The sequence below is a fragment of the Zalophus californianus genome, chromosome X (genome assembly GCF_009762305.2).
Source record: "Zalophus californianus isolate mZalCal1 chromosome X, mZalCal1.pri.v2, whole genome shotgun sequence".
Classification (NCBI taxonomy): Eukaryota; Metazoa; Chordata; class Mammalia; order Carnivora; family Otariidae; genus Zalophus; species Zalophus californianus.
Genome location: NC_045612.1, coordinates 107,475,904 through 107,503,652, shown reverse-complemented (window position 1 = coordinate 107,503,652; position 27,749 = coordinate 107,475,904). Strand labels below are relative to the sequence as shown.

General features: G+C 42.1%; 2 protein-coding genes and 1 non-coding gene across 6 annotated transcripts in view; 2 read left to right on the top strand and 1 right to left on the bottom strand.

The window, feature by feature from the left end:
* The window catches only part of LOC113931573 (melanoma-associated antigen B18-like), a 142,752-nt gene extending 131,862 nt beyond the window's left edge, over positions 1 to 10,890 (top strand). For 2 of the 4 annotated variants that reach the window (XM_027609700.2, XM_027609703.2), the window contains 4 exons: positions 7,968 to 8,038; positions 8,418 to 8,512; positions 9,007 to 10,051; positions 10,165 to 10,888. In XM_027609700.2, the coding sequence (XP_027465501.1) occupies positions 9,014 to 10,030 (1,017 nt within the window). In that variant the 5' untranslated portion in view covers positions 7,968 to 8,038; positions 8,418 to 8,512; positions 9,007 to 9,013 and the 3' untranslated portion in view covers positions 10,031 to 10,051; positions 10,165 to 10,888. Of the gene's footprint in view, positions 1 to 6,446; positions 6,542 to 7,967; positions 8,039 to 8,417; positions 8,513 to 8,946; positions 10,052 to 10,164 lie in introns of all 4 variants that reach the window. The other 2 variants (XM_027609701.2, XM_027609702.2) reach the window with 2 other exon arrangements.
* Positions 10,891 to 15,847: 4,957 nt separating this feature from the next.
* LOC113931662 lies at positions 15,848 to 15,976 on the bottom strand. Its single transcript, XR_003522815.1, has one exon. It is a non-coding gene; the product is annotated as a U8 small nucleolar RNA (small nucleolar RNA).
* Positions 15,977 to 19,884: 3,908 nt separating this feature from the next.
* Positions 19,885 to 27,017, top strand: LOC113931020 (melanoma-associated antigen B3-like). Its single transcript, XM_027608736.1, has 2 exons — positions 19,885 to 20,480; positions 26,784 to 27,017. Exons 1-2 carry the CDS (start codon positions 20,307 to 20,309, stop codon positions 26,898 to 26,900), a joined length of 291 nt encoding a protein of 96 aa, XP_027464537.1. The 5' UTR covers positions 19,885 to 20,306; the 3' UTR covers positions 26,901 to 27,017.
* The last annotated feature ends 732 nt before the right edge of the window (positions 27,018 to 27,749 follow it).

The window sequence follows — 27,749 nt, the reverse complement described above, 5'->3', positions numbered from 1 at the left end:
AGTTTGTTCACCATTTTATCCTCAGTTCCCAGCACAGCACATGGCCAAACTCTTTACCAGTAAATAACTACTGAATGGAGGATTGTGATATTTTGTATTCAGGAAAATATTAAAGTGGGGGGTGAAATATATGAAGTCTGGTTGGTATTCAAAGTGCACAGAATCAGACCATTTTCACTTGCTTTGAGAATGCATGGAATCTTACTTTGAGATTCCACTTCTGACTTGAGTAAAAAAGACAACTAACTGTCCATCAGATGAAAAGAACATAGTTTCTCCTAAATAAGAGTGCTAAGCTAAGAGCATATTTCCAAAGGGTGTTCTCAACTGAATGCTCAGGGCGATTCTATCATGAGCAATGTCCTTGCAATAAATATCACATTAATTTTTTTCCTTATAATGACTTTAATGCTAGTTTATAGCTGAGACCACTCATTTTGATTATCAAAATTTTGAATAATATGAAAGAGGAAGTATTGCCCAGAGCTGATTACAATACATGATACCGAAGAAGGTTGCTTATCCACTGGTCAAGGAGTCTTTGCCTCTTCTGAGCAGAAAAAGAACTCTTCCAACACCTCTCTCTGTCTCTTGTTCAGTCTAGGCCGTTGCTATTTTTATAACTTTGGTCCAGTTCCTGGCTATAGTAAATAGAAACTAAATACATAAGTGAAAGCTTTTTAATCTCACGAGCCTCCCTCTCTTTGCCTATGTAATCCAGTGACTAAAAGCGACAGCAGAGGCTGCATATGATGAGGCATAGAGCACAGGTGTAATGTTGGGGGTCCTCAGTAATTAAGTAGTTCTGATGATTCTCATCTTACAGTATTTGTTCTGCCTCCTTCGTTTTCTCCCTCCCATCCCCATGACCCCACGGCAGACAGGTATTGTAGAGAACGGGGTGGGAAAACCTGTGCGCCCCATCCCACAACTCAGTCACACCTTAGATGTAAAAAGCGGTCTGGGGAGCTAAGCGAATGACATTTTCCAGTCACAACCACTTCTCTCTTAGGACACATCTGACTTGTCTGTAGTGGTTGAGAATCGGCTTTTCTGTCCTGTCCCTTCTTACCTGCCCCGTGAGTGCACAGGCATGCACTGAGATGCTTGGTTTGACCATGCCACTAAGAGTGAGCGTATAAAGAACACAAATGAATAACAAACCCAAACCCCTCTTAACCCATCAGATTTTAAATGTTTGAAATATGCCAGTATCCCTTCATAACTTCCAATCAGTGTTTTCTTTGCAGGTAAAAATATACTCTCTTGATATATAACTCACATGACTGCTAATGTCTAAAATATCCAAACTTTTCTCCTTGTTTGGCAAGCATCCTTTACTTTTTCCCCTTCATTTCGAAAAGAGATTCCCAACAATCCTTCTTTTAAAGATATAAATATACAGGCCCCTAGTCTTTAGGTTGACTAAACTTGTGTGTCTTTGTAGGCATCTTTTTTTCCCTGCCCTCCTTAAATCCTTGTACTTTTCCCACTTTCAGCCAAGGAAAATCTTATCAACTACCTGGTCAGAACTTACATGATTATTATTATGTATATGTTGTTATTATATTTGTTTGGCAGTTTACTCCTTTCCAAGTAAATTAATGGCATTTCATTTGAAACTTATATTACCTACACGTTTTCTGTAGAATCTAAAATTCTTTTCCATTTATAGTAAGCACCAGTAACAAACAGTAAATACTTGCGATAGGCTAGTCCACCAACCTCTCAGAATAGAATCTGAAGCCTAGACAGGCAAAGGTATGTTCCAGTTGAGTGGTCCACGCGTCACTCCTCATTTTGTTATAGGACCATGGCTACACCTTCGAAAATAGTAGGATGTAAGAGTAATTTATCGCTGCTTACACTTAAAGTTACTCTGATGGAAAGAAGAATGAGTGAGTTGTAAACCTTGTGGATTTCCATTTAGTACCATGAAGACACACAGGATTCATTACTGCACACTCCACTCTTGGCATGGTGCTTAGCCGTATATGTATTTGTTAAATAAATGACAAGCAGAGAGTAGCTGCTGAGTTGATAAAACACGAAGACATTAACGATGAAACAGCAGACCCCTTAAAGTTTACTGTTTGAATGCAACCTTTCAGTATGGGAATTAGAAGCCTCAATTTTGCCTCTTGTGGCACATATCCCATTTAAGCAGTTGCCTGATGGATGCTAACAACTGTTGAAGCACAGTTGTTTCGAAGAAGGTAAAAAAAACAAAAAACACCAAAACAAACCACAGCATTAGAGACTTTAAGACCTTTTGTTCTAAATTTAGTACAGCATATGCAACTTGGGAGTTCCAGCTACAGTTATGGTCAGAAATTCCTTAATCATTTATTTTTTCTAGGTGTGAGAGTCGGAATTCTAATATTACCCTCAGTAGTTCACAGCCACATATAATCACCTCCTGTTGAATGCAGGAGGGACCTGTGAATATGATGGGATATCACTCCCGTGATTAATTTGTTATATAGCACAGCTGACTTTAAGGAAGGGAGATTATCTTTAGTGGACTGGACCTAATCAGGTGAGCCCTCAAAAGGGGCAAGTTTCCTTCTTCCCGGAGAAAGGGATTCAGGTACTGGGGATTCTACATAAGGGAGATTCTCCACTGATGGTTCTGAAAATGGAGAGGGCTAAATGGCAAGGAATGCAGTCAATTTCTAGGAGCCAAGAATGGCCCCTGCCTGACAGCTAGCAAAGAAATGGAGACCCCAGGCCTACAGTGACAGGTTAACTCGATTCTGCCAACAACCTGAATCTTTCAGGGAGACCCTTCCTAAGAGCCTCCTGATAAGAATGCAGCCCAGCCACAGGACACCTTGAGAGTGAGGACCCGAGCAGAGAACACAAATGAGTTGCATCTACACTACTCACCAACAGAAATGTGAGATAGTAGATGGGTGTTATTTTAAGCCACTGAGTTTGACATAATTTGTTATGCAACGATGGAACACTAAGGTACTGGGTATCTCAAAGGATGGATCCAGACTGATTTTTAGGACTTTCTCAAAGTTTCAATCCAAGAAATATTTCTAAATAACTAGTAATTTGTGAAACTTACAGAGTGTCTTCTCATATGTACTTTTATTTCATCATCCCACCAATTCAGTAAAAAGAATATCCTTATTCTCCACTCTAAATTTTTTTTAACATAATCTCATATAGGGTAATTTTATTGCTCAAGATCACAAAGGCAGACAGTGGAATGAGGCGTAGAATTTAAAACAAGGCCAGGTATACTTAAGTATTACTGCTCTTAGTGTGTGAGGACAGGATCAGTATTAAACACTGAAGACTCACCAGGACTGGGGCTAGGGTGAGGCAAGTGAGGCACTGACTTTGAGCTCAAAATTTAAGGTCAGGGGTAGACCAAACAATCTCAGTAATCAAAATAAATTATGCTTTCATTCAATATTAAATAAAATAAAGTTAATGCCAAAGATCCATTATGAGAAAATATCACACTTTTAAATAAAGACACCATCCATGGGCTGAAAATAGGGTTAGACAAGTGAGGCACACACTGTTGGGGTCATGCAAGTGCAGGGTCAGATCCCATCTCTTTAAAACTTAGTATTTTATTCCCCACTCCCCTCACCTTAATCCTGATCCTAACTCAATAACATGTACCCTTGACACTTCCTTGTCTTCCAGTTACTAGGAAGTATTAACATACTCTCTTATTTCTGAAGTTTATTCAGAAACTTTCTTTTTATTTAATTTAATTTATTCATTTATTTACTTGAGAGAGGGAGAGATCATGAGCAGGGGGAAAGTGTAAAGGGAGAAGCAAACTCCCCGCTGAACAGGGAGCCCAACATGGGACCTGATCCCCGAAACCTGGGATCTGACCTGAGCTGAAGGCAGCTGCCCGACCAAGTGAACCACCCAGGTGCCTCTATTCAGAAACTTTCTACTCAGTTATTTTGGTTGCTTGGCAAGTGGCAAAGTTATGTGTTCAAAAATAGTTCTCCTTATCAAACTCAACACTCAAAAAAACAAATAATCCAGTTAAGAAATAGGCAGAAGACATGAAAAGACGCTTTTCCAAAGAAGACATCCAGATGGCTAAGACACATGAAAAGATGCTCAACATCACTCATCATCAGGGAAATACAAATCAAAACTATGATGAGATACCACCTCATACCTGTCAGAATGGCTAAAATCAACAACACAAGAAACGACAGGTGTTGTCGAGGATGCGGAGAAATGGGAACCCTCTTGTACTCTTGGTGGGAAGGCAAACTGGTGCAGCCTCTCTGGAAAACAGTATGGAGGTTCCTCAGAAAGTTAAAAAATAGAACTACCCTATGATCCAGCAATTGCACTACTAGGTATTTACGCAAAGGATACAAAAATACAGATTCAAAGGGGTACATGCTCCCTGATGTTTATAGCAGCATAATCAACGATAGCCAAACTGGGGAAAGAGCCCAAATGTCCATCAACTGATGAATGGATAAAGTAGATGTGGAATATTACTCAGCCATCAAAAAGAATGAAATCTTGCCATTTGCAATGATGTGGATGGAGCTAGTGTATTATGCCAAGTGTAATAAATCAGAGAAAAACAAATACCATATGATCTCACTCATATGTGGAATTTAAGAAAGAAAACAGGTGAACATATGGGAAAGGGGAAAAGAAAAAAAGGAGAGAGCAAAACAAACCATAAGAGATGCTTAATGATAGAGAACAAACTAAGGGTTGATGGAGGGAGGCTGGTGGGGGATGGGCTAGATGGGTGATGGGTATTAAAGAGGGCGCCTGTTGTGATGAGTGCTGGGTATTGTATATAAGTGATGAATCACTGAATTCTACTCCAGAAACCAGTATAGCACTGTATGTTAACTAACTAAAACTTAAAAACCAAAAAAAAAAAAAAAAACCAAAAAAAAAAAAAAACCCAAAATAGAGTTCTCTTGATCTGCCAAATTGGCTCCTGGCTATGTTAATCTGAGCATGGTGTCACAGGTATTGTACTCCTCAAAGACAGTGCATCCATTCCTCTGAATTAGCCTGGATCATTAACAGATATGTCCTGTGTCTCCTAAATATTGTTATCTTGGCTGGAATTGATGTCCAAGAGAATAAGGCATGGGAATGAAGAAGCCTTCAGAAATTCGGTCCTTCACTGGCAGTGTAGCCACTGAAATGGATGAAATGGTATTGGAAGCAGCAGGTTTAAGAGTGGACAGTTTGTCTAAGTTGGACTGGAGCAGAAGGTAAAGGTGAAAAAGGTCTTCAGCCACTGAAAGGCTAAAATTGTTGTCAGGAGCCAAATCATTCTAGGTAACTTCTGCTTGAGAACATGTTATTACATCACTCACAGAGGAGCAGGATGGATGAAGGCACAGGGGAATACAGTTCTAACAGCTGAATGGTGACAAACCTGGTTTTATAACCTGACTCCTTATCCATAGTTTCAGTGTCTTTGCTCGGCAACATTTTGTATTACCAGGCTTATTAACCTAGAAACGTGTCTAAAAAGTGACCTTCTCAAGAAGTAAACAGTCATTCAAAAATCTAAGTATTTTATTTACTAACAAGTAAAATGAGAAGTTGGAAAATCTTTTTTAATAAATGGAGAGTACATATTAGCATATTTATTCAAACAAGTCAGATATTTTTGCATTGGCTACATTAATGAATAGAGTCCTGAGTCTATTAGGACAGCCCTATATTGAATAAATTTGTGAACCCAGAGGAGGGAGTCCACAATTTTATCTTTTATGTACATACATACAAGCTAAGATAGTAATAACATTAAAACTAGTTGCCATGTCCACATTAGAATTTATAAAGAAAAAAATAAAACTCAATTGAGTTGACACTGACTGGTTAGCTATATAGAAAGAACATAGAAAGTATATTCCTTCAAAGAAAACTAGCTTTGAATAAATTATAGTAAAATTTTCTATTTTCCAAAATTATAACTATCTGTAGGCACAAATAATGTCATGTGACAAAGACTAGGGCCTGAACATGGATTATTCCAGTGCTGCTCATTAATAATTATTATTAACAGATGAATTATTCATCCAGTTACTAACTGATATAGTTCTCGAGCAAGATTTGTTATTTAAAATTACAAAAAATACAATTTTGAGCTAAAGAGTTTACTGATATTGATTAGACAAAAAAATCTAGCTTTCTTTATCTATATATCTAGCTCTCTAGGCAGTAAAATGGGGCAACTGTAAGGCTTACCTCAAAAAAACAGAATGGAAGATAACAGAAGGTTCTACCTATAGATATATTTCAGCTAATAATCTCAGAAGAAATGACAGAACTCCAGAATTACAATTCAGCAGCCCCTAATGGATTAATGGATGACACTGATGATCCTCAATGACCGCCAACATTACCACAAAGGAAACAACAGATGTTTTGTGCCTCCTAATGGAATTAACACAATGTCATTTCAGGAGTGATTTTGCCAACAAAGAGACAAATATTTAAATAAACCCTAATCTGAACAAGCTTCCTATAACTACTGAAGATAAATGATACTGAGCATCAGGTATATTGAGTTACTTTATCCTTTGTAATGTTATATGTGATGGGGAATTTTCTATAATAAAATGATTTTATTATAAATATGTCTTTACATTTGAAAACCCAAGTAAAATGGAAGCATTTGTAGCAAAATATAAATCACTAAACAGGTCCATAAAGAAATATAAAACTTTCATTGACCGATAGAACCTGAAACTCAATCCTGATATCTTTTCAGGGCACATTTTGCCCTCAAACTGTACCAGGATCAGCCAGGTTGAAAGGTCCGTTACACCAAATGATGAAGGAAAAGCTAATCAGCACTTTAAGTAAGCTCTTACAAGCTGTACAAGAAGATGGGAAATTACTCAACCACTTTAACAGGCTAACTGTCCTTGATACAGAAACCAGATGAGTGTGCCCCAAGAAAAAAATACTTGAGTCAAGCTTACTCATATACATATTCTAAATAAATTCATAGCATATCCAGTACAGCAGCGAATTGAATGAAGAAAGAGGCTGTGTCCAAGGAACGCAAAGATCATATGACATTAGAAAAAACTGTGAATTAGTTAACAGAGAGAGAAGAGAAAGCATTTTATCATGTTCTGAGAGTAGAGAAAAAGACCTTTGATAAAAATTCAACACCAGTTCGTGCCAGTAACTGTTAACAAACATATTAGAATAGAATTTCCATATTCTAAAATCAACAGCACACATACGTAAGTGTGAAATGTTAAAACATTCCCCCTGAAGTCAAAACAGGATATGGAGGTGTGGTACCATTTCTACCGTTCAAACCTGGACTGGTTTGTGGAGCCAGCATATAGCCATACATAGGAATACCAAAATAAAAGTTATGGATTATGAAAAGAGATAATAAGATCCCCTAATTAAAAACTCCAAAGAAATTGGCTGTCAAATATTCAAATTGTATAAGGAACTTCAGGAAACTGATGTAGAACACTACAGCAAAATCAGAAGTCTAGCCACACAAAATAAATAAAAGAATATATCATGGAAAATATACCATTCAAAACAGTGCAATATCCAAAATATACCTAAAAAAAGAACTAAGAAATATGTACATGATCTTTATGAAAGCAAATATTTAAAAAAGTTACTAATAGACTTAGGTAAAAGAAGTCTCAAATAGAGCAATACACCACGCTCATTTTTTTTTTAAGGTTTTTTATTTATTTATTTATTTATTTATTTGAGAGACAGAGAATGAGAGATCGAGAGCACAAGAGGGAAGAGGGTCAGAGGGAGAAGCAGACTCCCTGCTGAGCAGGGAGCCCGATGTGGGACTCGATAGTGGGACTCCAGGATCATGACCTGAGCAGAAGGCAGTTGCTTAACCAACTGAGCCACCCAGGTGCCCTACACCACGCTCATTTACAGTAAGCAGAATATTGTACGGATGTCAATTCTCCTTAAATTATTTACAGATTTCTGCCTTACCTGATGGATTTGGCTTCGGATCAGCAGAAGAGACATAGCCCAGCACCAAGTCGTCAAGGTATGACCCTGAATAAAGACTGAGATGAGAACCCACCCGAAAAGAAGGGGCAACAGAGAGGTGGTTCCCGGTCCCAGTCCCGGTCTGTCCCCATCAGTCTTGGAAGGTCTCAGTCATGGCTGCTCGGCTCTGCTCCCGCTTTACTCCCTACTGGGGGTTCTGAGGGAAATGAAAGCCATGGTCTGATGTGAGCTAACTTCACTGGAGGAAGAAGTCCCAGGCCCTGCCTGACAGGAGTCAGGAAGGACCCCTATTTGACTTCCACATAATTCCTCTGCTACCACGAGGGAGAGGAGTCCTCCAGAAACCCACGCGAGCTTTCACGTTGGGAAGTCCAGGTGGGCGTGGCCGGAAGTGCTCACCCTGATTTCCGCTCTAGGTGCCGCGGAGCCTGAGTTCTCGGTGTGAGAGGTGTAGAGGTGTGTGGTCTCACGCCAGCAAAAGGAGGAGTGCCAGGACTGGACAGGTGTCGAGGTGAGTAACTTGCTAGAACTGAAGAGATGCATTCCTTTCAGAACTGAGGTGGCTCAAAGAGCCCCGCGCTGTTCTGGCATGCCCCACCCCCACTGCCCCGACCTCGTGGCTGCAGTGTGGCTGTTAAGCTTAACGGCCCCTCACTTCCGCGTTGGGTATTTGTGGGATGGGAGGTCTTTTTCTGAAGGGGCAGCCTCAAGTCAGCAGGGGGAGGTTTCAAAAGACCAATCAGGAGTCCAGTTTAGTATGCGGAGTTAGAACTGAGGTGACAAGCCCCCACAGAAGAGAGGAGGTGTATGGAGTCCTGTTCACCCCTCTTTTATGGGTTCCTAAAACAGTACCCTTAAGGGAATAAGCAGAGGCACCTTTTCTTGGAGCCCAAGTAGAATATCCTTATCGAGGCTATGCCCACCATCTCCTCTTCCATATTCTAGGGTGACCTCTTTATCAGACTAACTGCTTGCACCTAACTCCTGCCTGCTATCCCCGACCAGAGTCACCATGCCTAGAGGTCAGAAGAGTAAGCTCCGTGCCCGTGAGAAACGCCGCCAGGCCCGTGGTGAGACCCAGGCTCTGAAGGATGCTCAGGCTACTGCAGCAGCAGCAGGAGAGTCCCCCTCCGCCGCCTGTCCTCCCTCTGGGGGTAGACCTGCTGCTGCGACTCCTAGCCATCCTCAGGGAACCGCATCTTCCACCAGTGCTGATGCAGCTCTTTCATGCATCAATTCAGATGAAGATGCCAGAAGCCAAGATGGGGGAAGCCCCAGATCGTCTGATGGCACTCAGGTCTCACGCAGAGACCCATTAAACAAGAAGGTAGTTTTGTTGGTGCACTTCCTGCTGGAGAAGTATCAAAAGAAAGAGCCAATTACGAAGGCAGACATGCTGAAGCTTGTCCTCAAAAAGTACAAGTATCATTTCAATGAGATCCTCAAGAGAGCCTCTGAGCACATGGAGCTGGCCTTCGGGATTGATTTGAAGGAAGTGGATCCCATCCGGCACTGCTACACCCTCATCAGCAAACTCGACCTCACCGTCGATGGCACGATGCATGAAGAAGAGAACATGCCCAAGACCGGCATCCTGATGATTGTGCTGGGTGTGATCTTCATTAGAGGCAACTGCGCCCCTGAGGAGCAAGTCTGGGAAGTCCTGAATATGATGGGCGTCTATGCTGAAAGGAGGCACTTAATCTATGGGGAGCCCAGGAAGATCGTCACCCAAGATTTGGTGCAGCTAAAGTACCTGGAGTACCGCCAGGTGGCCAACAGTGATCCTCCACGCTACGAGTTCCTGTGGGGCCCGCGAGCCTATGCCGAGACCAGCAAGATGAGAGTCCTGGAGTTTTTAGCCAAGATTCATGATACCGTCCCCAGTGCCTTCCCGCCGTGGTACGAAGAGGCTTTGAAAGATGAGGAAGAGCGAGCCCGAGCCCGAGCCGCAGCCAGGGCTCAGACCGCTGCCATGGCCAGGGCACGCTCCAGGGCCTTGACCAGCAGCTTCTCCCACCCTAAGTGACGTGGGCGGCTGGTTGAACAGGTGCGTCACCGTTCTAAGAGCGGAGGGCCAGGGCGGGGCTGGAGAAGTGTGTGTCATCTTTGCGTTCCTCCTGTATGTCAGTAACGTGGAGTTTCACTCTTTGTTTTTTGTAGGTTTTATATCAAATGTTGAAGCTTGAAGCAGATTGTTTTCTTTGTGGAAGGAAAAAGCAGTCAACATTCTAAGGAATAGATGGCCAGAGTGGGTCTGGAAGGAACACAGTGAATATCGTCTTTGTGGTCCTGCTATATCTCATAAACTTAAAGGTTTTGTTCCTTTTCTTGTTTCTTTCTCTTTTTTTTTTCTTTCTCTCTTCCTTTTGCTTTCTTTTTCTTTTATGTTTCAAATGTTATTTCTTTAACAGAAAGTTTATATAATTTTCGAATCTAAATTTATTAATGATTTTCGTTGTTTGTGGCTGTTTAATAGATGTAAGATTAGGTGTTTTATTATTTAGTAAAACAAATTGGGAAACCTTTCATATTTACCAAAACAGAACAATGAAACATGGCGTTGTAACAGGCATTCCCTAGGAAATGCGAAAGAATTTCGCAGTAAAATTGCTGGGATCAAAAAAAGGAGGGGGGAGAAGTAAAAGAAGTTCTGTTCTTGGTTTCCCTTATACTTTTTAGTCTGTTGTTCTGTAAGGATAGAAGATGCATACATGGATTTGTTTGGCTTATTAAAGAATGGAGGAGAAATAAAATGCTTAAATAGTAGAATTCATGCTTGCTGGGTCATTTGTTTTCCAGATACTAATTGAGTGTCTGCTCTGTAAAAGTTAGTGTTAGAAATGGGGAAGCTAGGATATAAAACACTCCTGGCCTTAGACTGTGCAGTCCAGGGACAGTAATCATATAGAGAAGATGGAGAAGGACCCTCTGAGACCTAAAGGACCAGTAAGAAGGAGTAAAGAGGTAAGGAGGCAGGGAGACGGTTGGGAGAAGGGGGACGGGGAGGGTGTCTGGCTGAGCAAGGAGGTGTCAATTCCCTGAAGAAAGGCAGCTTGGGATTTTTAGGCCACTCTGAGCCCCTCGGCGGGATAGACTGTTCATTTAAGCTCCATGGTGGGCCACATGGGACTGTGGGACTGGTGAGCTGAGGCCAGACAGACTGATGGTTTCCCAGTGTTGGAGGGCATGAAATGCACGCCTGCTTCTATGTTTCTTTGGTACCCTCGGCAAACCCGAGGGCAACCTCCTCCACAGGCAGAAATGGAAGGTATCCTGTGTTCTTGTTCACGGCCAGTTGGACAAAGAGCACAATCTCATTGTTTTAGGCAGAGCATCTTCAGGGAATATCTAATAAAGGTGCTACTCCTTTGAGGTGGGATGTTGAGAGGTTTCTCTTTGCTCTGAATTGGTTGGAGAACCAGGTCCCAGTGCATTTATAGGGCATTTTAATTAGATTATCGGGACTGATTTGGCAAATTCTAAGGGATGATGAGATTTTTGGTGGTGGTGAAATGAGTGAAAACAGGGGTGCTTTGGCTGGAAAGGCACCTGGGAGCGAAGGTCTTGGTCCTTGACACATTCTGGGACATCGGAGTTGCCTCTGGCTGGGGGAGACTCTTCTACCCCCAAGTTAAGTAACTTATCCTGAACTGGGAAAACCTTCTTTTGTTTTACTTGCTAAGCAGCATTATGGGTTAATTTGGTATTATTTGTCCTAGAAAGCTGCATATTCTGTGATCTCTCCTGAATTAAAAAATAAATCTCAAAAAATTAAAATAAATCTCCCCAGAGGGGAGGATGGTATCGTCTGCAGGTTAAAACAAAACAAAACAAAAAACCCTCTGATAACTACCATTCATTGAAGGCCTACTATTTTCCAGTTACTCTGCCAAGTGCCTCGTACCCGTTACATTTATTCCAGTAGTCCCACAGGATGGGGCTTATCAGACATACTTCGCAGCTGAAGAACTTGTAATTTTTCAAGTTCACATGGCTGATAAATAGCAGAGCTAGGACTCGATCCCTGGTTATATTTGACTGGGGCCCACACCTTTCCATTCCTCCAGCCTGAGGCGACATTCTGTCTCTTCATTTTCTATTCTGCTCACTAGTCCAAGGTGTGTCACAGGTCATTAAAAACCCAGACGCGCTAGCCACGGTGCGAGAAGTAGTCCTGGGGAAGGAAGGCGAAGGTGAGAAGAAAGCACGATTTGGGAGCTGTCTGTGCGCTTCGTTGAGCGAGGCTCCATCTTGTCCCAGCACTTGCCTGCAGTGCAGCCCTTGTGCCCTAAGTGTTCTCCAGTGTGCCCTCCTGTCCGAAAAGGAACCTCATTTGCTGACCAGCTCTCCACTGTGTCTGCTGGAGGCTGCGCCCAGCTGCCGGTGATACAGACAGTCCTGAATCACCTGCCCTCCCCTTAGAGCCTTCCACCTCCCTGCAAGTGGACCTCGGAGGTTCCATCCCTCAGTGGAGCCATAGACCGTGAAGTTTAGATACTGGATTACCACCCCTCCCATCCCTACAACAGTCTCGAAGTGTATTCCAAATGAGCTGGTGGTTAGAGTCTTGCTTACAGAAGATCCTGGTTCTTGGAGTGTAACTGAAGTTAGATAGAGGGTTCTGTAAACACAGATATTGTCAGTAGGATTTTGCAGGAGTGTGGTGTTTGAGACTGGCCACTGAACACACACACCAATGACTGAGCTTACATAGACGGTCAGTACTCAAAGCCTCCCTTGTAATTTGTTAACCGTGGAAATCACTGTGCAGCAAACATCTACTGAGGCTGAATTCCTCAGAACCCAGTTTTTCTAAGGGGAAAAAAATGGTTTCTTGACAGACATCCTATCTTGGAACAGCAAAGACTAAAATAATTTGCCCTTCTTCTGCCTCTTATCTCGGTACTTGCCCCAGAGGAAAATGCTGGTTTGTCTTTGGGCCTCCTGGCATCTGTCAAAGTGTCCTGCACGTTCAGTCATGCTAAGGATTGCCCAGTCTCACAAGTGTTAACCATGCTTCCATAGAAGGAGACAATTCTCATCCTATAGAGATTCTAGAATTCATTTAGGAGGTGAGTTCAGAAAGGTGCCGTTGAGTGCAAAAGGTGAGCCCTCTTTTCTCAGATTTTACAGGATCCTTTTGAAAATTAAATGTGATCCAGTCTTTTGAAAGCACCTGCCACATAGCAGGATTGGAAAAAAATGGAAGAATTGCAAGGCAAACTGGCCTCCAGGAAGAGGGTTATTTTCATAACAAATTCTAACAGTTGCTCTTTATCGAGCACCTACCGTGTGACAATTTATGAGAGGGGCTGCAAGTGCTCACGGGCATTGTGTCTTGGTCTTCTTCCTGGGCTGACGGGGAGACTACATGCCTACCCTACTTAGGAAGGGTCATGCGACTACCCTTGACACTGAAATAAGAACAGACACAGTGTTTGTTGCCTCCAGGCCAAGATATTTGAGAGCCAGTATGCCTCCTCCAGGCTTTCTGTTTCATTCAGCAGTGAACCCGGAGACCCTTGTTGAGAAGTGGAGCCATTTGATGGGAGCCACCTGGAGCCCTGCGTCATATGACAGAGGAGGCTCCCGCCAACCCACATCAGGCTATGCGTATGACAAACAAACTTCTGTTGTTTTAAGCCTTGGCAGGTTTGCTGTTGGATCAGCCATCAGTCTCTCTGATTAATGCACAGCTACTCCCTTTGTGGTGAGATGCATTTAAATATTTTAATAACAAAGGTAATAGTACATATGTTCTTCTAAAAACTTCGAACAATACACATAAATTACAATCTCCCCTTTCCTCAAAATTCAGCCCCCTCCTCAGAGGTAATCACAATGAACAATCTGATGTGTGTCATTTTTAAGCTGACCTGAGGCTTTTTCTTACGTAGATGAAGCCTGCATTATGTAGATGAAGCCTATATTTTAGAAGGTGAGTAAAATATCTTGAATATATTTAATAATATATTAAAAATAAATATATTGAATTTTTAAGATTTGTCATTAACAGTGTACATATTGTTCTGCCTCTTAACCTTGACTTAATAAAATGAACCCAAGATATTTCCATGACAGGACATGTAGATCCACCACCCTCTATTAACTGATCCCTAGATTTCTTTTTGCTTTTAAAATAGCCTTATTGAGATATACAAAAGCCAGCTCATACTTTATAGTTTGATGAATTTGGACATATGTATACGTCCGTGGAATCATCGTCACGATCAAGGTAACAGACACATCCATCACCTCCAAAAGTTTCCTTGTGTCCCTTTGGTTATTTGTTTTTCTAAAAACACGTCACATGAAATCCCTCAAAAAAATTCTAAGTGTGTAATAGATTACTGTTAACTGTAGGCCCAGTGTTGTACAGCAGATTTCTAGAATTAATTCATCCTGCATACCTGAAACTTTCTATCAATGGAACAACTCCCCGTGTCCCAGGCCCTGGTAACCACAGTTCTATTTTCTGATTCTACAAGTAGGACGACTTTCGGTGCCCCATGTAAGTAGAACCACGCAGCAGCTGTCCTCCTGTCACTGGCTCATTTCACTTAGCATGGTGTCCTTCAGGCTTACCCGTGCTGTCACAAATGGCAGGATTTCCACTTTTAAGGTGGAATAATACTCTTACTGTGTTGACCCAAAATGAACAAATCTTTTTTTCTTTTTAATTTTAAAGGAAAAGGAAAAGAGTTTTATTAGAGCCCAAGTTGGGACAGCTGCCCTGGATACACAGTCTTCAAAAAGAAGAGAGCACTTCAGGGAAAGAACATTTGGTGCAGGGTTAGATACGGTTTTTTTTACATAAAGAGTTAGAAATCATCACGACAAAGGACATTACAGAAAGTTATAGACTTTATCTTATGTTTTTAGTATGTGCAAGGCTATATGACTTTCATCTTATGGGAACCAGGGAGGTTTTGTTTTGTTTTTTTCCTTTATGTTTGGAATGTTCCTTTCCTCATTGTTTTAGTGAAGCAGATGTACAGTGTGCTCAGGGCAGAAATAGAGCTCATGTTTCAAGGTTTTGCTGAGTCATTTTGACCTTGGTGAATGTTGAAGTAAAGCTTCTGAGGGAGCCTAGGAGCAGGGCCCACAAACAAGACAAGTTGAAAATTTCCTTTATCAACTGTGTGTGTGTGTGTGTGTGTGTGTGTGTCAATGTGTGTATATTTACTGAAACATATGGGGCGCCTGGGTGACTCAGTCAGTAAAGTGTCCGGCTCTTGGTTTTGACTCAGGTCATGATCCCTGGGGTTGTGGGACTGAGCCCTGCATGGGGCTCCGTGCTCAGCGGGGAGTCTGCCCGAGATTCTCTCTTCCTTTGCACGTTCCCTGACTTCTGAACATGCTCTCTCTAAAATAAATAAATCTTAAAGATATATAGAAATATATATATATTTATATTTATCACATTTTCTTTATCCATTTCTCTTCAATGGACATTTAGGTTCTTTCCATAACTTGGCAATTATTGTGAATAGTACTACCAGGAGGGTAAAAATATAGGTATCTCTTTGAGGATCCTGAATTCCATTCTTTTGAGTATTTATACCCAGGAATGACATTGCTGGATCACATGGTAGTTCTATTTTTAATTTTTTGAGGAACTTCCATGCTGTTTTCTATAGTGGCTGCACCATTTTACATTCCTACCAACAGTGTGCGAGGGTTCAATTTCTCCACATTCTTGCCAACACTTTCTTAAATATAATAACCATCCTGATATGAGGTGATATTTCATTATGGTTTTGATTTGCATTTCCCTCATAATTAATGATGTTGAGCATCTTTTCATAGACCTTTTGGCCTATTGAAGGAGACCTCGTCAGGAAGAAGATAGGAGCAATCAGGGCATTGCAAGTCTTGATTACACAGAGACGTTAATCATGTATTGTTGGAAACTCCAATCATCTAGTTCCAAGCCAAGAGAAAGACCACGTAAGGATCATCCTACTTATGTTTGTGCAATAATTAATTTAACCATTCTCCTCCTAATGGACATATAAATTGTTTCCCATTTGTTGCTATGATTAACAGGACTGAAATCAACATCTCTGAACATGAAATCTTGGGCAAATGTGCCCGCTCTCTCATAGGAAAGATGTAGCAAAGTGCAAGCCTGATTAAAGCGGGTGAGTATGAAGATTGGGAAGTTTTACAAGTATTGTTGCCCCTCTGTTCCAAAAATGCTCTACCACTTCATAGTCTGTCCAGTTAATGTGTGTGAATGCCTTACATCCTCCTAGGCGTTTTATTCATCATACTTTGAAATCATGGTCAAACTTTGGGGTGAAAGATGGTCTCCATATTGTTTTACTTTTTATTTCCTTTTTTCCAAACAGGTTGAATATAAAACTCAATGAATCCCTTACCCCTATAGAGTGGGATTTCTGCATTAATGTCTTGAGTGCCTGGATTTTTCTCGGTATACTTTATTTTGAAAAAGACATTCCTCCTTTACTTGTAAAAGCAAGGACTTGACAGAAGGATCAGTTGCTGAGCAGTGGAGCCAGGCAGGACACCCTGAGCTAGTGAAGGTTGGAGGTCAGAGCAATTGCCAGAGCCCATGAGTGAGAGACCACCTGTAAAACCTCATCTAGAAGAGCCCAGGGCAGGTTGGTGGTCCGCATTCTGGATTGAGGGTTGAGCATAAAGCCGACAAAGAACCGTAAGAAGAGCTGGGAATGTGGGTAGAGGGTCCAGGAACTGTTAATAGGCTTGGCAAATCTTCAAATTGCCACCACCAGCTGAAGTTGTGAGGTGGTCTCAGTGGGCAGGTCTACTGGATGAAAGGACTAGAGGTGTGCCAGATACCCCACCCTGCCTCTGAAATCTCCTTGCCCAAAGTCAGGCAGACCACAGACGGCTTTCCTGCATCAGGTGGCAATGCTGCATGCTGGATCCTGGCAGGGCTGTAGCCCTTGGCTGCTGTGGGGCTCACTGCATCCCCACCAGTGTCGCAGGCAGGGCAGGTTTGCTAAGTGATGACAGCTGAGATGGGCCAAGAGTACCAGTGAGCAGTGGGAGGGGCCTACCACTGCAGGGAGGTGGAAATTGAGGGGGGACGTGCTTAGGCCAATTGCCTCAGTGATTCTACAGATAAAGGGCCGAGTGTGGACATGTCTGGAAAAAATGATCTGGATGGTATCTGCAACTCGGGCTGTCCTCCATGGTTCCCGAGCTCCTGGCACACCAGAGGCTGCATTTGGTGGCCTCTATTGCCACCAGCTATTTCCTAGGGTAAGAGGTTGACTCAGAATGCAGACATTTGTAGGGTGGCTGGAGAATCTGTGACGATGGGACTGTTTATTAAAATAACCACAGATAACAGGGATACATGGAGTCCAGAGCTATATCTTTATGGTTATAATAACCTAGACTGGATGTCCTTGAGAAAAAATAATCTGTACTAGCCATCTCCAGGTTATCACATGGACTGTAGCACAATGTAAATCACTACTCACTGTTGTAGTGTGGGGAGGATTTGTGTTTCTAAGAAAGTTGCATTTATTGCCTAAGTGGCAACTGAGTGAGAGTAATGTACAGTGAAGGGGACAGGAAATAAGGTTTATTTCCCTGTATTAGAAATTTAATAGAAGTTGTATAGTCTCCCTTTAGCAGGTTTCCCCTTTTATTTGTGTCTGCTGCTTTATCTTTTTCACCAATCATAACACAGATTACTCCTTGCCTCTCCTTCCACATTTGCATAAGTAGGTCTCATATCCCTCAATCTTTGTATAGCTCTGCATTTTATTTGAAATCACTGCATCTATCAGAAGCATATTATCATCATTTGGCTCCATAAACTGCAGTTAGACCCCAGAAATTGTGTCCTAGAAGGACAGAAAACTGGATATTGGCAAACACTAATAATTGCGCACGTTACAGCCTCCCTATTTAAAATCTTTCATTTTGAAATAATTTTATACTTACGTAGAAATTGTAAAAATAGTGCAGAGAGTTCCTGTGGCTCTTACAACCAGTTCAGCCAAACAAATCTGTTTACATTGTGATAGTTCATTTACCAGAACTCATAGATTGACATTGGTAGAGTTATATTTAACTGCAATCAAATCTGGATTTCACCAGACTCAAGTAGACAGGCAATCAGTGCTTTTTGTTATGTTTCGTTTTCTTTGGTATATAGCTAAAGACATTTTTATCCCATGTATAAATCTGTATGAATTCTACCAGAATACAGACACAGAAATTTCCCCAAACCCCAAAGAAACGCCCTATGTTCCTTCTCTTTTGGGGTTTATTTTTTTTTTCATCGTAAGTGTACTCTTTAATCCCTATCCCCCATTTCACCCATTCCCCCCACTCAGCTCCCCTCTGGTAACCATCAGTTTCTTCTCTCTAGTTCAGAGTCGGTTTCTTGGTTCGTCTTGTTTATCCCCCTTGCTCATTTGTTTCTAAATTCCCCATGAGTGAGATCATAAGGCATTTGTCTTTCCCTGATTGATTTCATTTAGCATTATACTCTAGCTCCATCCACATCATTACAAATGGCAAGCTTTCATTCCTTTTTGATGACTAATATTCCGTTGTGGGTATGTATGTATGCATGTATATATAATCTATCTACATACACCACGTCTTCTTTAGCCACTAAACAATCAGTGGACACTTGGGCTGCTTCCATAGTGTGGCTGTTGTAAATAATGCTGGCATGAACATTGGGGTGCATGTATCGTATTTGAATTATTGTATTTGTATATTTTGGTAAATACCCAGTAGCGTGATTACTGGATCATAGGGTAGTTCTATTTTTAGTGTTCCTTCCTTATTATAATCACAGCAAATGTAATCCTTGGCAACCACTGATCTATTCCCTATTAGTGTAATTTTTCTTTTCTGAAAATGTTATACAAATGGCATTAAAAATTACATAATTTTATGAAATGGGCTTTTTCAGTTGGCCTAATGCACTTGGGATCCATCCAAGTGTGAGGATAAATAGTATAGCCCTTTTGACTGCTGAATAGTATTCCCAGTACAACAGTTTATCCATTTATTCACTGAAGGAGATTGGGGTTACCTCTGGTTTGGGGCTATTACAAATACAGTCGTTATGTACATTTGTGTATGGTGTTTTGTGTGAACATCTATTTTCATTTCTCTAGGGTAAATTTTCGGAAGGGGCTTGTTCCCTCATATGTTTAATTTTGTAAGAAACAAGTAAGTTGATTTCCAGAGATCCTGGACCATGTTACACTCTCACCATCAGTGAATGTCAGCTCTACTTGTTCAATACCCACATCAGCACTTGCTATTTTCAGTAATTTCTACTTTACCTATCCTAGTAGGTAAGTGGCAGTGTGTTGTTGTGGCTTAAAATTACATTATACTAATGGATAATGGTGTGAATATTTTGTCATCTCCTTATTTACTATCCATATGTCCTCTCTGGTGAACTGTGTGTTCAAGCCTTATGCTCATTTTCTAATTAGATTGTTTCTTGCTGTTAAATATAGGGAACTCTCTTGGGGGTGGGGGGTGGCGGACGAGATGCATGTGATGAAAGTGTCTTTAGCTATATGCCAAAGAAAACAAAACGCAAATCTTTGATCAGATAGGTGATTGGCAAGTATTTTCCCCCAGCACGTGGTGGAGGTGAGCTGTGTGCTTTAAAGTTGGGGTGGTTGTGTAGCCTGCAATAAATGCATAGGACATCATCAGTGGAGGAAAAATTTTAAAATTCTGCCCCTGTATCTTCCCAGTGTGTCTTGGGACAAACGGTTTCTCTTGCCTCATTATGTGAATCTGAGAGGGTGCCAGAGACCACGGCTGTCGGTATCCATGGGTTCGCATAAGAAGAGCACATCCGAAACCTCCTTAGAGGTAAGTATGGCCTTTATCATTATTTTAATATAGTGTATGGGTTAGAATTAGCAAACGTCACAGTAAATCACACTTAGTAAGGCTAGTGTTTTTTTTTTTTTCAGCCAACTTTTGTATACAGATATGCACGCATACTCACAGACACACATAACTGGTAGATACTCATGCTGAGACTTTCTCATCAAGAAGGTAACTTTGTTGGTACAGTTCCTTTTGCTCAAATATAAAATGAACACGTGTTACGAAGGCAGACATGCTGAAAAGAATACAAGGAGCTCTTCCTTGTGACCTTCTGGAATGCCTCTGAACACTTGGGAGCTAGTCTTTTGCCTTAACTTCAAAGACGTGTACTCCACCAAGCATTTCTATGGCCTTGTCAGCAAACCGGACATCACTAGCGATGGGAGCTTGAATGGTGGCAGCAACTGCCCGAGACTGGGCTCCAGATGACTCTCCTGGGCGTGACCTTCATGAAGGGCAACTGCTGTGCTGAGGAGCAGATCTCAGAATTCCCGAATATAATGGCGATGCAGGCCGGGAGGAAGCACTTCCATCTGTGGGAGCCCAGGATGCTCATGACCAGCGATTTGGTGCAGCAAAAGTACCCCGAGTACCACCAGGTGCCAGACAGAGAGCCTCCATGCTCTGAGATCCTGTGGGTCCCGAGAGCCCATGGGGAGACCAGAAAGAGTAAAGTCCTGGAGGTTTGAGAAAGGTCACTTAGAATGTCCACAGTTCCTTCCCATACCAATCTGAGAAGGCTTTCGGAAGTGAGGAAGAGAGAGCAAAAGAGACTTGTAGCAAGGGTTGGCTAGTTTCTTTAGTTTTTTTAGTTTGTGGTTGAAGACCACAGTCTCAGGATTCCCTTCGCCCCACACAGACACCACTACACACTCCTTTCCCTTCTTCTCCCGCCCCCTCCCCCCATTCCCATCCCTTCAGCGTGCGTGCACATGCACACGCACACTCTGCACTCTCCCCTCCTACACATAGAGTATGTCCCTTCCCTTCACCACACACACACACACACACACACACACAGAATAGACTACCGTCTTTTTTCATCTCTCGTGCCATTCTTTTCATGGTCTGTCTTTTGTTGTGCAGAAGCTGTTCAGTCAGCCCTTAGTTCTCCTTCAGAAGGAATTGTTCTATAAATAGGTGTAGCTTTGGCATCTCCATGGAGGAGGTGAGTTCAGGGTCTTCATACAGCGCCTTCTTGGACAAGAACTCTTTTATTGCTGGGTGGCAGGTTTAAGAGTAAGAGATACGTAATTTCAAAAGAAATTTGGCAACTCTTCCCTCTTATTTTATGATCTGGAACAGGCTATCACTGCACTGAGTAGGTGCTTCTTTGGAAAGTTGTTGGGCTTCAGAGATAGGTGACTTGTGGCTTTCCTAATACTTTCAGTCCGTCACTCTGTAAAATTAAAAGATGCATATGTGAATTTGCTTAACGTATCCAAGAACGCAGGGGAAATTAAAACTTAACTTAGGTAACCTTGAGGTCGCTTGGGACTCTGTGTCTTGGGCCAGCTGGAAGCTACGAGGTGTCAGGGTCCTAGAAGACGGTGGAAAGTTGCAAGTCCAGGTGAGAGCAGGTAAGTGTCCATTTGGACACTTGGGAAAGCAGCTTGTCAGTGGAAAGGAAGGTGAGGCAAGGCTGTGGGAGACCCTCAGATGCTGTGTCTCAGTGTTGAGAGACTAAAGCACAGGATGTAGGAGGGCTCTTCACAGTTACTCTTGAATCCTGGATAAACTAGAAATAAAGTTTCCACTGGGAGAGGCAAGGTAGGTGTTAGAAGTACCTGCCTCTGTGCATTCCATCATGGTTAACTCCAAATACAAATGCTGTCTTCCATAAAGAAAAAAAAAGAAAGATGAGGGGCACCTGGCTGGTTCAGTCGGTAGCGTGTATGACTCTTGATCCTCGGGGTCATGAGTTAGAGCCCCACGTTGGGGGTAGAGATTCCTTAAAAATGAAGGATGACTCAGAGGATGGATACAAGAACCCCGAGATGGAGGTGAGAGCCTGGGGAATTATGCTGAGGCTTTGAAATCTAATCAAGGAACTGACAGCAGTTGCTCAGTGGTATTTCAGAAGTGCTACTGTCCACTGACTCTTGGACGTCCCATTTGCCTGTTTCTAAACAACAGTGTCTACAGATGTGATCCTATTCCTATGCTGCCGTTGTACAGGGGATGTGTGAGGACAGATGACCTAGCTCCTCGCTTCACAGGTCCACAGAGAGAGATTTACCCTGCCCCAACTGGTATGCTTAAGAAACTTCCCCCCAAGAGCCTCATCATCTGCAGCTAGACTTAGGGATTTAGAGGATGAGGCTTGGATTTTGAGCTGATGCTGTAGTGGGATAAGATGTTTTGGGATCTGGGGAGAGGGTGAATGAATTTTACATAAAGGAGGAACATGAGACATTGGGGCCCGGCGGGTGGACTGTGGCAGTCAGAGTCTCATGGCGCTATGATCCCCATCTCCTGGTAATGGTGCTTTTGTGTACTCCTATCCTTAAGGTCAGGTAGGGCCTGAGACTTGCTTCTAACCAAGACATTCTAGCAAAGGTGAGGAGACGTCACCCCCATGATTACATGACATTTTATGTGCTGGGGAAATAATGAGAAGCAAACTTTCGTGCTGACTCAAAAATTCATCTCCACACAAAGAAGAGGAAAATAAAAAACAAATCAAACTTAACTTAGTAAGGAGAGACATTCCTTCATAAGGGATAACTGCAAAGGTAGAAAGGGAACTATTATAGTAGGGAGAACCCACACCCATAAGATCTGCACGGATGTCAGGCATGAGGTGGGCCAAAAGAGTTTTCCATTTGGAGAGAGGATACACCAAGCTGTGTGTGTGTGGAAGCAGGATAAACGATGGTGTGATTGGACAGAAGATCAGAGAGTGTTTTACCCTGAGGCCAGCCTGTTTGCAAAAACGGGTTGTAGGCTGGCTCAGTTGAGGGTGGGCCTGCAGGAGGAAGAGAAGCTTAACCAAAGTTGGGCTAACCATTTATGAGGCCAAGAGTGGGATTTCTGAGGATCTAAGAGCAGCCATGTGTCTTACCTAACTCATACGGAGGATGGAGCTTTGAGGCAAGCTGTTCCCGGGAACACAGAGGCGGTGGACTGCCTAACCTTCACTGTTGTCCCGGATCACAGGGCTCAGGTAGTATTCAACATTATCATGGAGGAAAGAACAAAGTTTTATTACTAAATAAGCATTAAACTGGACTATCGTGTACATCCCAGGCAAGCAACTGAAGAAAAAGCAAAGTCAAAAAGAAACCTTACTCTTCCATGTGTCCAAGCAGCTACGACCCATTCTATACGTTTCCTCAAGAGGAAAGATAACTAGTCCACAAGGAAGAGGACTTGATGGGTCCACCTGTCACACCTCTTTCTTCCTAAATGCACATGGTCACTGGGGTGGTCCTCTGTGATAGCCTTTATCCAAAGGAAAACATTCCTGGCATGTAAAATTGGTAAGAAGCTTCTTCAGCTTTTCCAAGAGAAAGGTCTTCTATTTACACTTTTTCTAAAGTAAATGCTATTTAAAGAGGAGCAGGGGCGGGCGCCTGGGTGGCTCAGTTGGTTAAGCGACTGCCTTCGGCTCAGGTCATGATCGCAGGGTCCTGGGATCGAGCCCCACATCGGGCTCCCTGCTCGGCGGGAAGCCTGCATCTCCCTCTCCCACTCCCCCTGCTTGTGTTCCCTCTCTCTCTCTCTCTCTGTGTCAATTAAATAAATAAAAATCTTTAATAAAAAAAAAAAAGCAGGGGCGGGCATCTGGGTGGCTCAGTTGGTTAAGCGACTGCCTTCGGCTCAGGTCATGATCCTGGAGTCCCTGGATCGAGTCCCGCATCAGGCTCCCTGCTCGAGCAGGGAGTCTGCTTCTCCATCTGGCCCTCCCCCCTCTCATGTGCTCTCTCTCAAGTAAATAAATAAAATCTTTAAAAAAAAAAAAAGGAGGGGGGATACACCCTCCCCCCCTTTTTGTGGCACCAGAAGAATAAAACTTTTTTTTAATTTTTAACTTATTTATCCTTATAATACCCTACCTTTGTTACTACAAAGTAGTAACAGTACAGTTTTACAAATTCTCTCCACTGCCACTTCTACCTTTCTCTGGGCACATTGCAGCCATCTAAATAGCCAGTAAGTCCACAGTAAATTATAATGCAAGGCAATTACAAAAATAAAGTAGGATAAATTCAGTACATTATTTGCCTTGGGGGAAAAAACCTTTAAATATATCATACTAATAGCAGATGGTTAAAGCAGATTCTTGATTATCACATGCAAAACTTCTCCATCATATATTAATTTTATAAATTGTTGTGATGCTTTATTGCCTAAGTTAACTGTCTGAGTACTATTTTGTAATTCCTTATAAAATATTACCCAACTCTAGAGCCTGGTAATCTAAATTTTTAACTAAGAGTTGTATTTCTCCTGAGTTTCCCTTAGTCATGTAAGTAACATCTACATTATGGCTTACGCCCTTCAGTAACTGCTCCATCTCCCCAAATAATTTTTCCCACATGTGAACACAGACACCCATGGCCATTATCTAGTATCAAAATCTGATTAGGAGATGCCTGTCAAAGGGTACAGTTTGAGTCTTTGGTGTTTACTTACTGTACATGACTATTTTTAAGCCTTGAGGATAAGCCTCTAGGAGTAAATAGAGAGCCTTCGTTTATCTCTGTATACTGGGGCTGGAGAGAACTTGCATCCTAAAGTGAATGGAGTGACACTTGGTCTGTCCTCCTAAGTAACAGATTTGTTCCAGGCCAGGGCCTGCTGGCTGGACCACGAGGCCCCGCCTCTCAGACCAGGTCCACCTGCTTGGGGGCCGGGTGGTCCACAGGGCGCCCGAGGGGCAGGGAAGGATATTACTTCAGCTTGTAGCCCAGCTCCCACGCTGCTCACAGCCACTAAATGTCTGGTCAATAAACAGGCTGCCCCACCTGAAAAAAAAACAAAACACAAAAAAACAAATGCTGGTGGTCCCAATAGGAAGGGCTGGTTTTTCTCATATTGAAGTAAGAAAAATGTAAGTTATGTGGTCTTTTGGTTAACCTTCTCATACTGACATTTATCAGCTTAACACCTTTTTTTTGTTTGCTTTGTCCCAAGTGACTAGTTCAACTACTCTTGATCCTGTTGCCTTCATATGAGGGCATCATCTTTTATTCAAGCTCTCAATTATTCTGTAATCATTTTTCTTTATCATACTGCTTTCCTATCTACTGGGTGTGTGGATGACATGGGAATCTTGTAGGTCGAATCTTGGCTAAGACATAAAGTGGACCCAGGCTAGAGCATGACCTACACAAACCTGTGTCCTCAAACAGCGCAGGTAATTCATTAGCAGTTAACAAAGTTATGCCTCAGTCCCTCTGTGCAGGGAAATCTACTAACGAAGGCAACAACGCAGCTAAAAGGTCACTGCCTCCTTCCTTCCAGGATTTGATTTAATGTGGGGAAAAATAAAGAGAAGCAGGGGAGCAGAGAGTGCGAATAGCCAAGAAAAGGGCCTTTAATTCCTCTTTTGTTTTTTTTCCTTCTGGCTATTCAAGTCATATTTAACTTTCCCATATGAATGATATGAATCCCATGCATACCAATAACTCATTTGGTTGAGATGAGGCCCTCTTGAGAACATCTGTGTATACGTTAATTTATACAAATTAAAAGAAGTGTCAGGCTACTGCAAGACTAGATTCTTAGCGGTATACCATTCCTAATGTGACAGAGAGAGGACATGTTAAAGACAAAGAACTGTAGGTAACATTCCCAGCTTCCCATATTTTTCCATAATCAAAGCTAATGGTGATCCTAATGTGATTTTAGAGCCCATTTTTTCTATAAAATAAGCATTCTCATGCTTATTTTATAGAAAAATCTTGAATTCAGAGAGGTTGGTTTTTCTGACAAGTGTTCCAAAAGAGCAGAGAGCTAGTAGGGAGACACTATGAGTTAAGGTCTCTTACCTGACTATTGGGTGTCCGCAGAACTTATTCATGCGATTCAGGAACTTCCAGAAGTCTTATCCTCATTGCCAAATTTGTTGGGGTAGTTAATTGAAAACAAAATCTCCTGCCAACTCAGAAATGCCTCTCCACAAAACATAGGAAAGAGAGAAAACGGTTTTATTATTTAATAAGCATTGAACCAGAATGTGACACCCATCACATTGCTAAAGATATTGCTAAGACAGAAAGCTATCTCACCCTATTATATAGCCAAATAGATATAACCCATTACATCCATGATCTTAAGCTAACAGTAACTATTCCTCAAGTAAGAGGACTTGGCAGCATCATTTACTACACATAGTTCATCCTAAAATCGCCTGGTAATTTGGGGCAGGGGAGAGCATCTTTGTTAGCTAATTGCCTTTATCCAAATGGAAAAAAAGAAAAACAACTTCTCATTTCTTTATGACAGGAGACAGTTTTTTACAACTTGGAAACAGGCGCTGAAGTTAAACTTTCATGGAGACTGGAAGATAGGGGTGCTATTTTACTTAATGTTCACATTTCAAGGGCCTGACTTCCAGTTACTTGAGAAAAAATTGCTAGGCTGTAAACTGGCAAGAAGCGTAATCAGCTCTTAAGAGTTACAAAGATCTCAGTGAAGCAGAGCAAGTATTTACAAGTATTCTAAAATAACTGCTCTAAAAGGAGTCGCATTTCTTGATTCACACGAGGAAGACATGAATTTTTTCTTATTTTTTTACTGAGGTATAATCGACATAGTATTTTATTAGTTTTAGGTGTACATGATTCAGTATTTGTACTTTTTACTTATTTTAAATTTTTATTTGTCCTTATGTATGTCAAAGGGGATATGGGACTCCCCTGACTCTCGGTATTAACACTCCATTTTGTTAACAGAAATGCTCTTGCTATGCGGGTGGCCCTCAAGAAAAAGCCTGTCACGCTGTCAAGTGCCTGTGGAGGGGGCCAGTGTGGGATGGGTCACGTGTCAAGGAACTGCAGCCTGGCCTCTAACCAACAGCCAGCAGCAACAACCAAAACAACAAAACCACAAAAACTTCTGAGCGCCATTGCCAACAATGTGAGTGAGCTCAGATTCATCTCTAGGTTAGCCTTCAGATGACCACGCAGCTCACATGACACCTTGAATGCAGCTAGGTGAGACTCTAAAGCAGAGACCACAGTTGACTTTTACCTGGACATCTTACACCTAGAAACTGTGAGATAATAAATTTGTGTTTATCCTGCTAAATCAGTGCTGATTTGTTATGCAGCAGCAGTAGAAAATGAAGACAAGGGACACCTGGGTGGCTCAGTCCGTTAAGCATCTGCCTTCGGCTCGGGTCATGATCTCAGGGTCCTGGGATTGGGTCCCAGGCTCCCTGCTCAGTGGGGACCCTGCTTCTCCCTATGCCTGCCACTCCCCCTGCTTGTGCGTGTGCACTCTCTTGCTCTCTCTCTGGCAAATAAAAATCTTAAAAAAAAAAAAAGAAGACAATAGTCAACCATATTTACCTGAATATTAACTCTTTCTTTCAGTCTTTCTTCATCCCTTGTATACCAAGGTTCTAAGCCTAAAGTAGTTACCTGGACAGGTAAAAATAGGTTCATGAAACATTTGAGTAAGTATGTAGGAACTGTTCACTCTGTCAAGGTTGAGGGTACCTGGAAGAATGTAAAGCCAAGGTAAAGGCAGGCTGTGTTCTGGGCTGAGAGCTGCCCGTGATCATGAGTATATCAATGAGATAAGCAAGACAGCACCATCTTCCTGCATTTCCCCTCAACTTCAGACCCTGTGGACTTATTTCTGGATGACTCTTTCCACATTTAAGGACAGACTGTCAGACTTTAGTCTTTCTCACT

Excerpts from the sequence above, each read along its gene's own strand:
- LOC113931020 (XM_027608736.1), top strand. The coding sequence starts at position 20,307 with ATGACTCTCCTGGGCGTGACCTTCATGAAGGGCAACTGCTGTGCTGAG. Across the intron at positions 20,481-26,783 it reads AGTACCCCGAGTACCACCAG|AAATGCTCTTGCTATGCGGG; the intron begins GTGCCAGACAGA and ends TTTTGTTAACAG.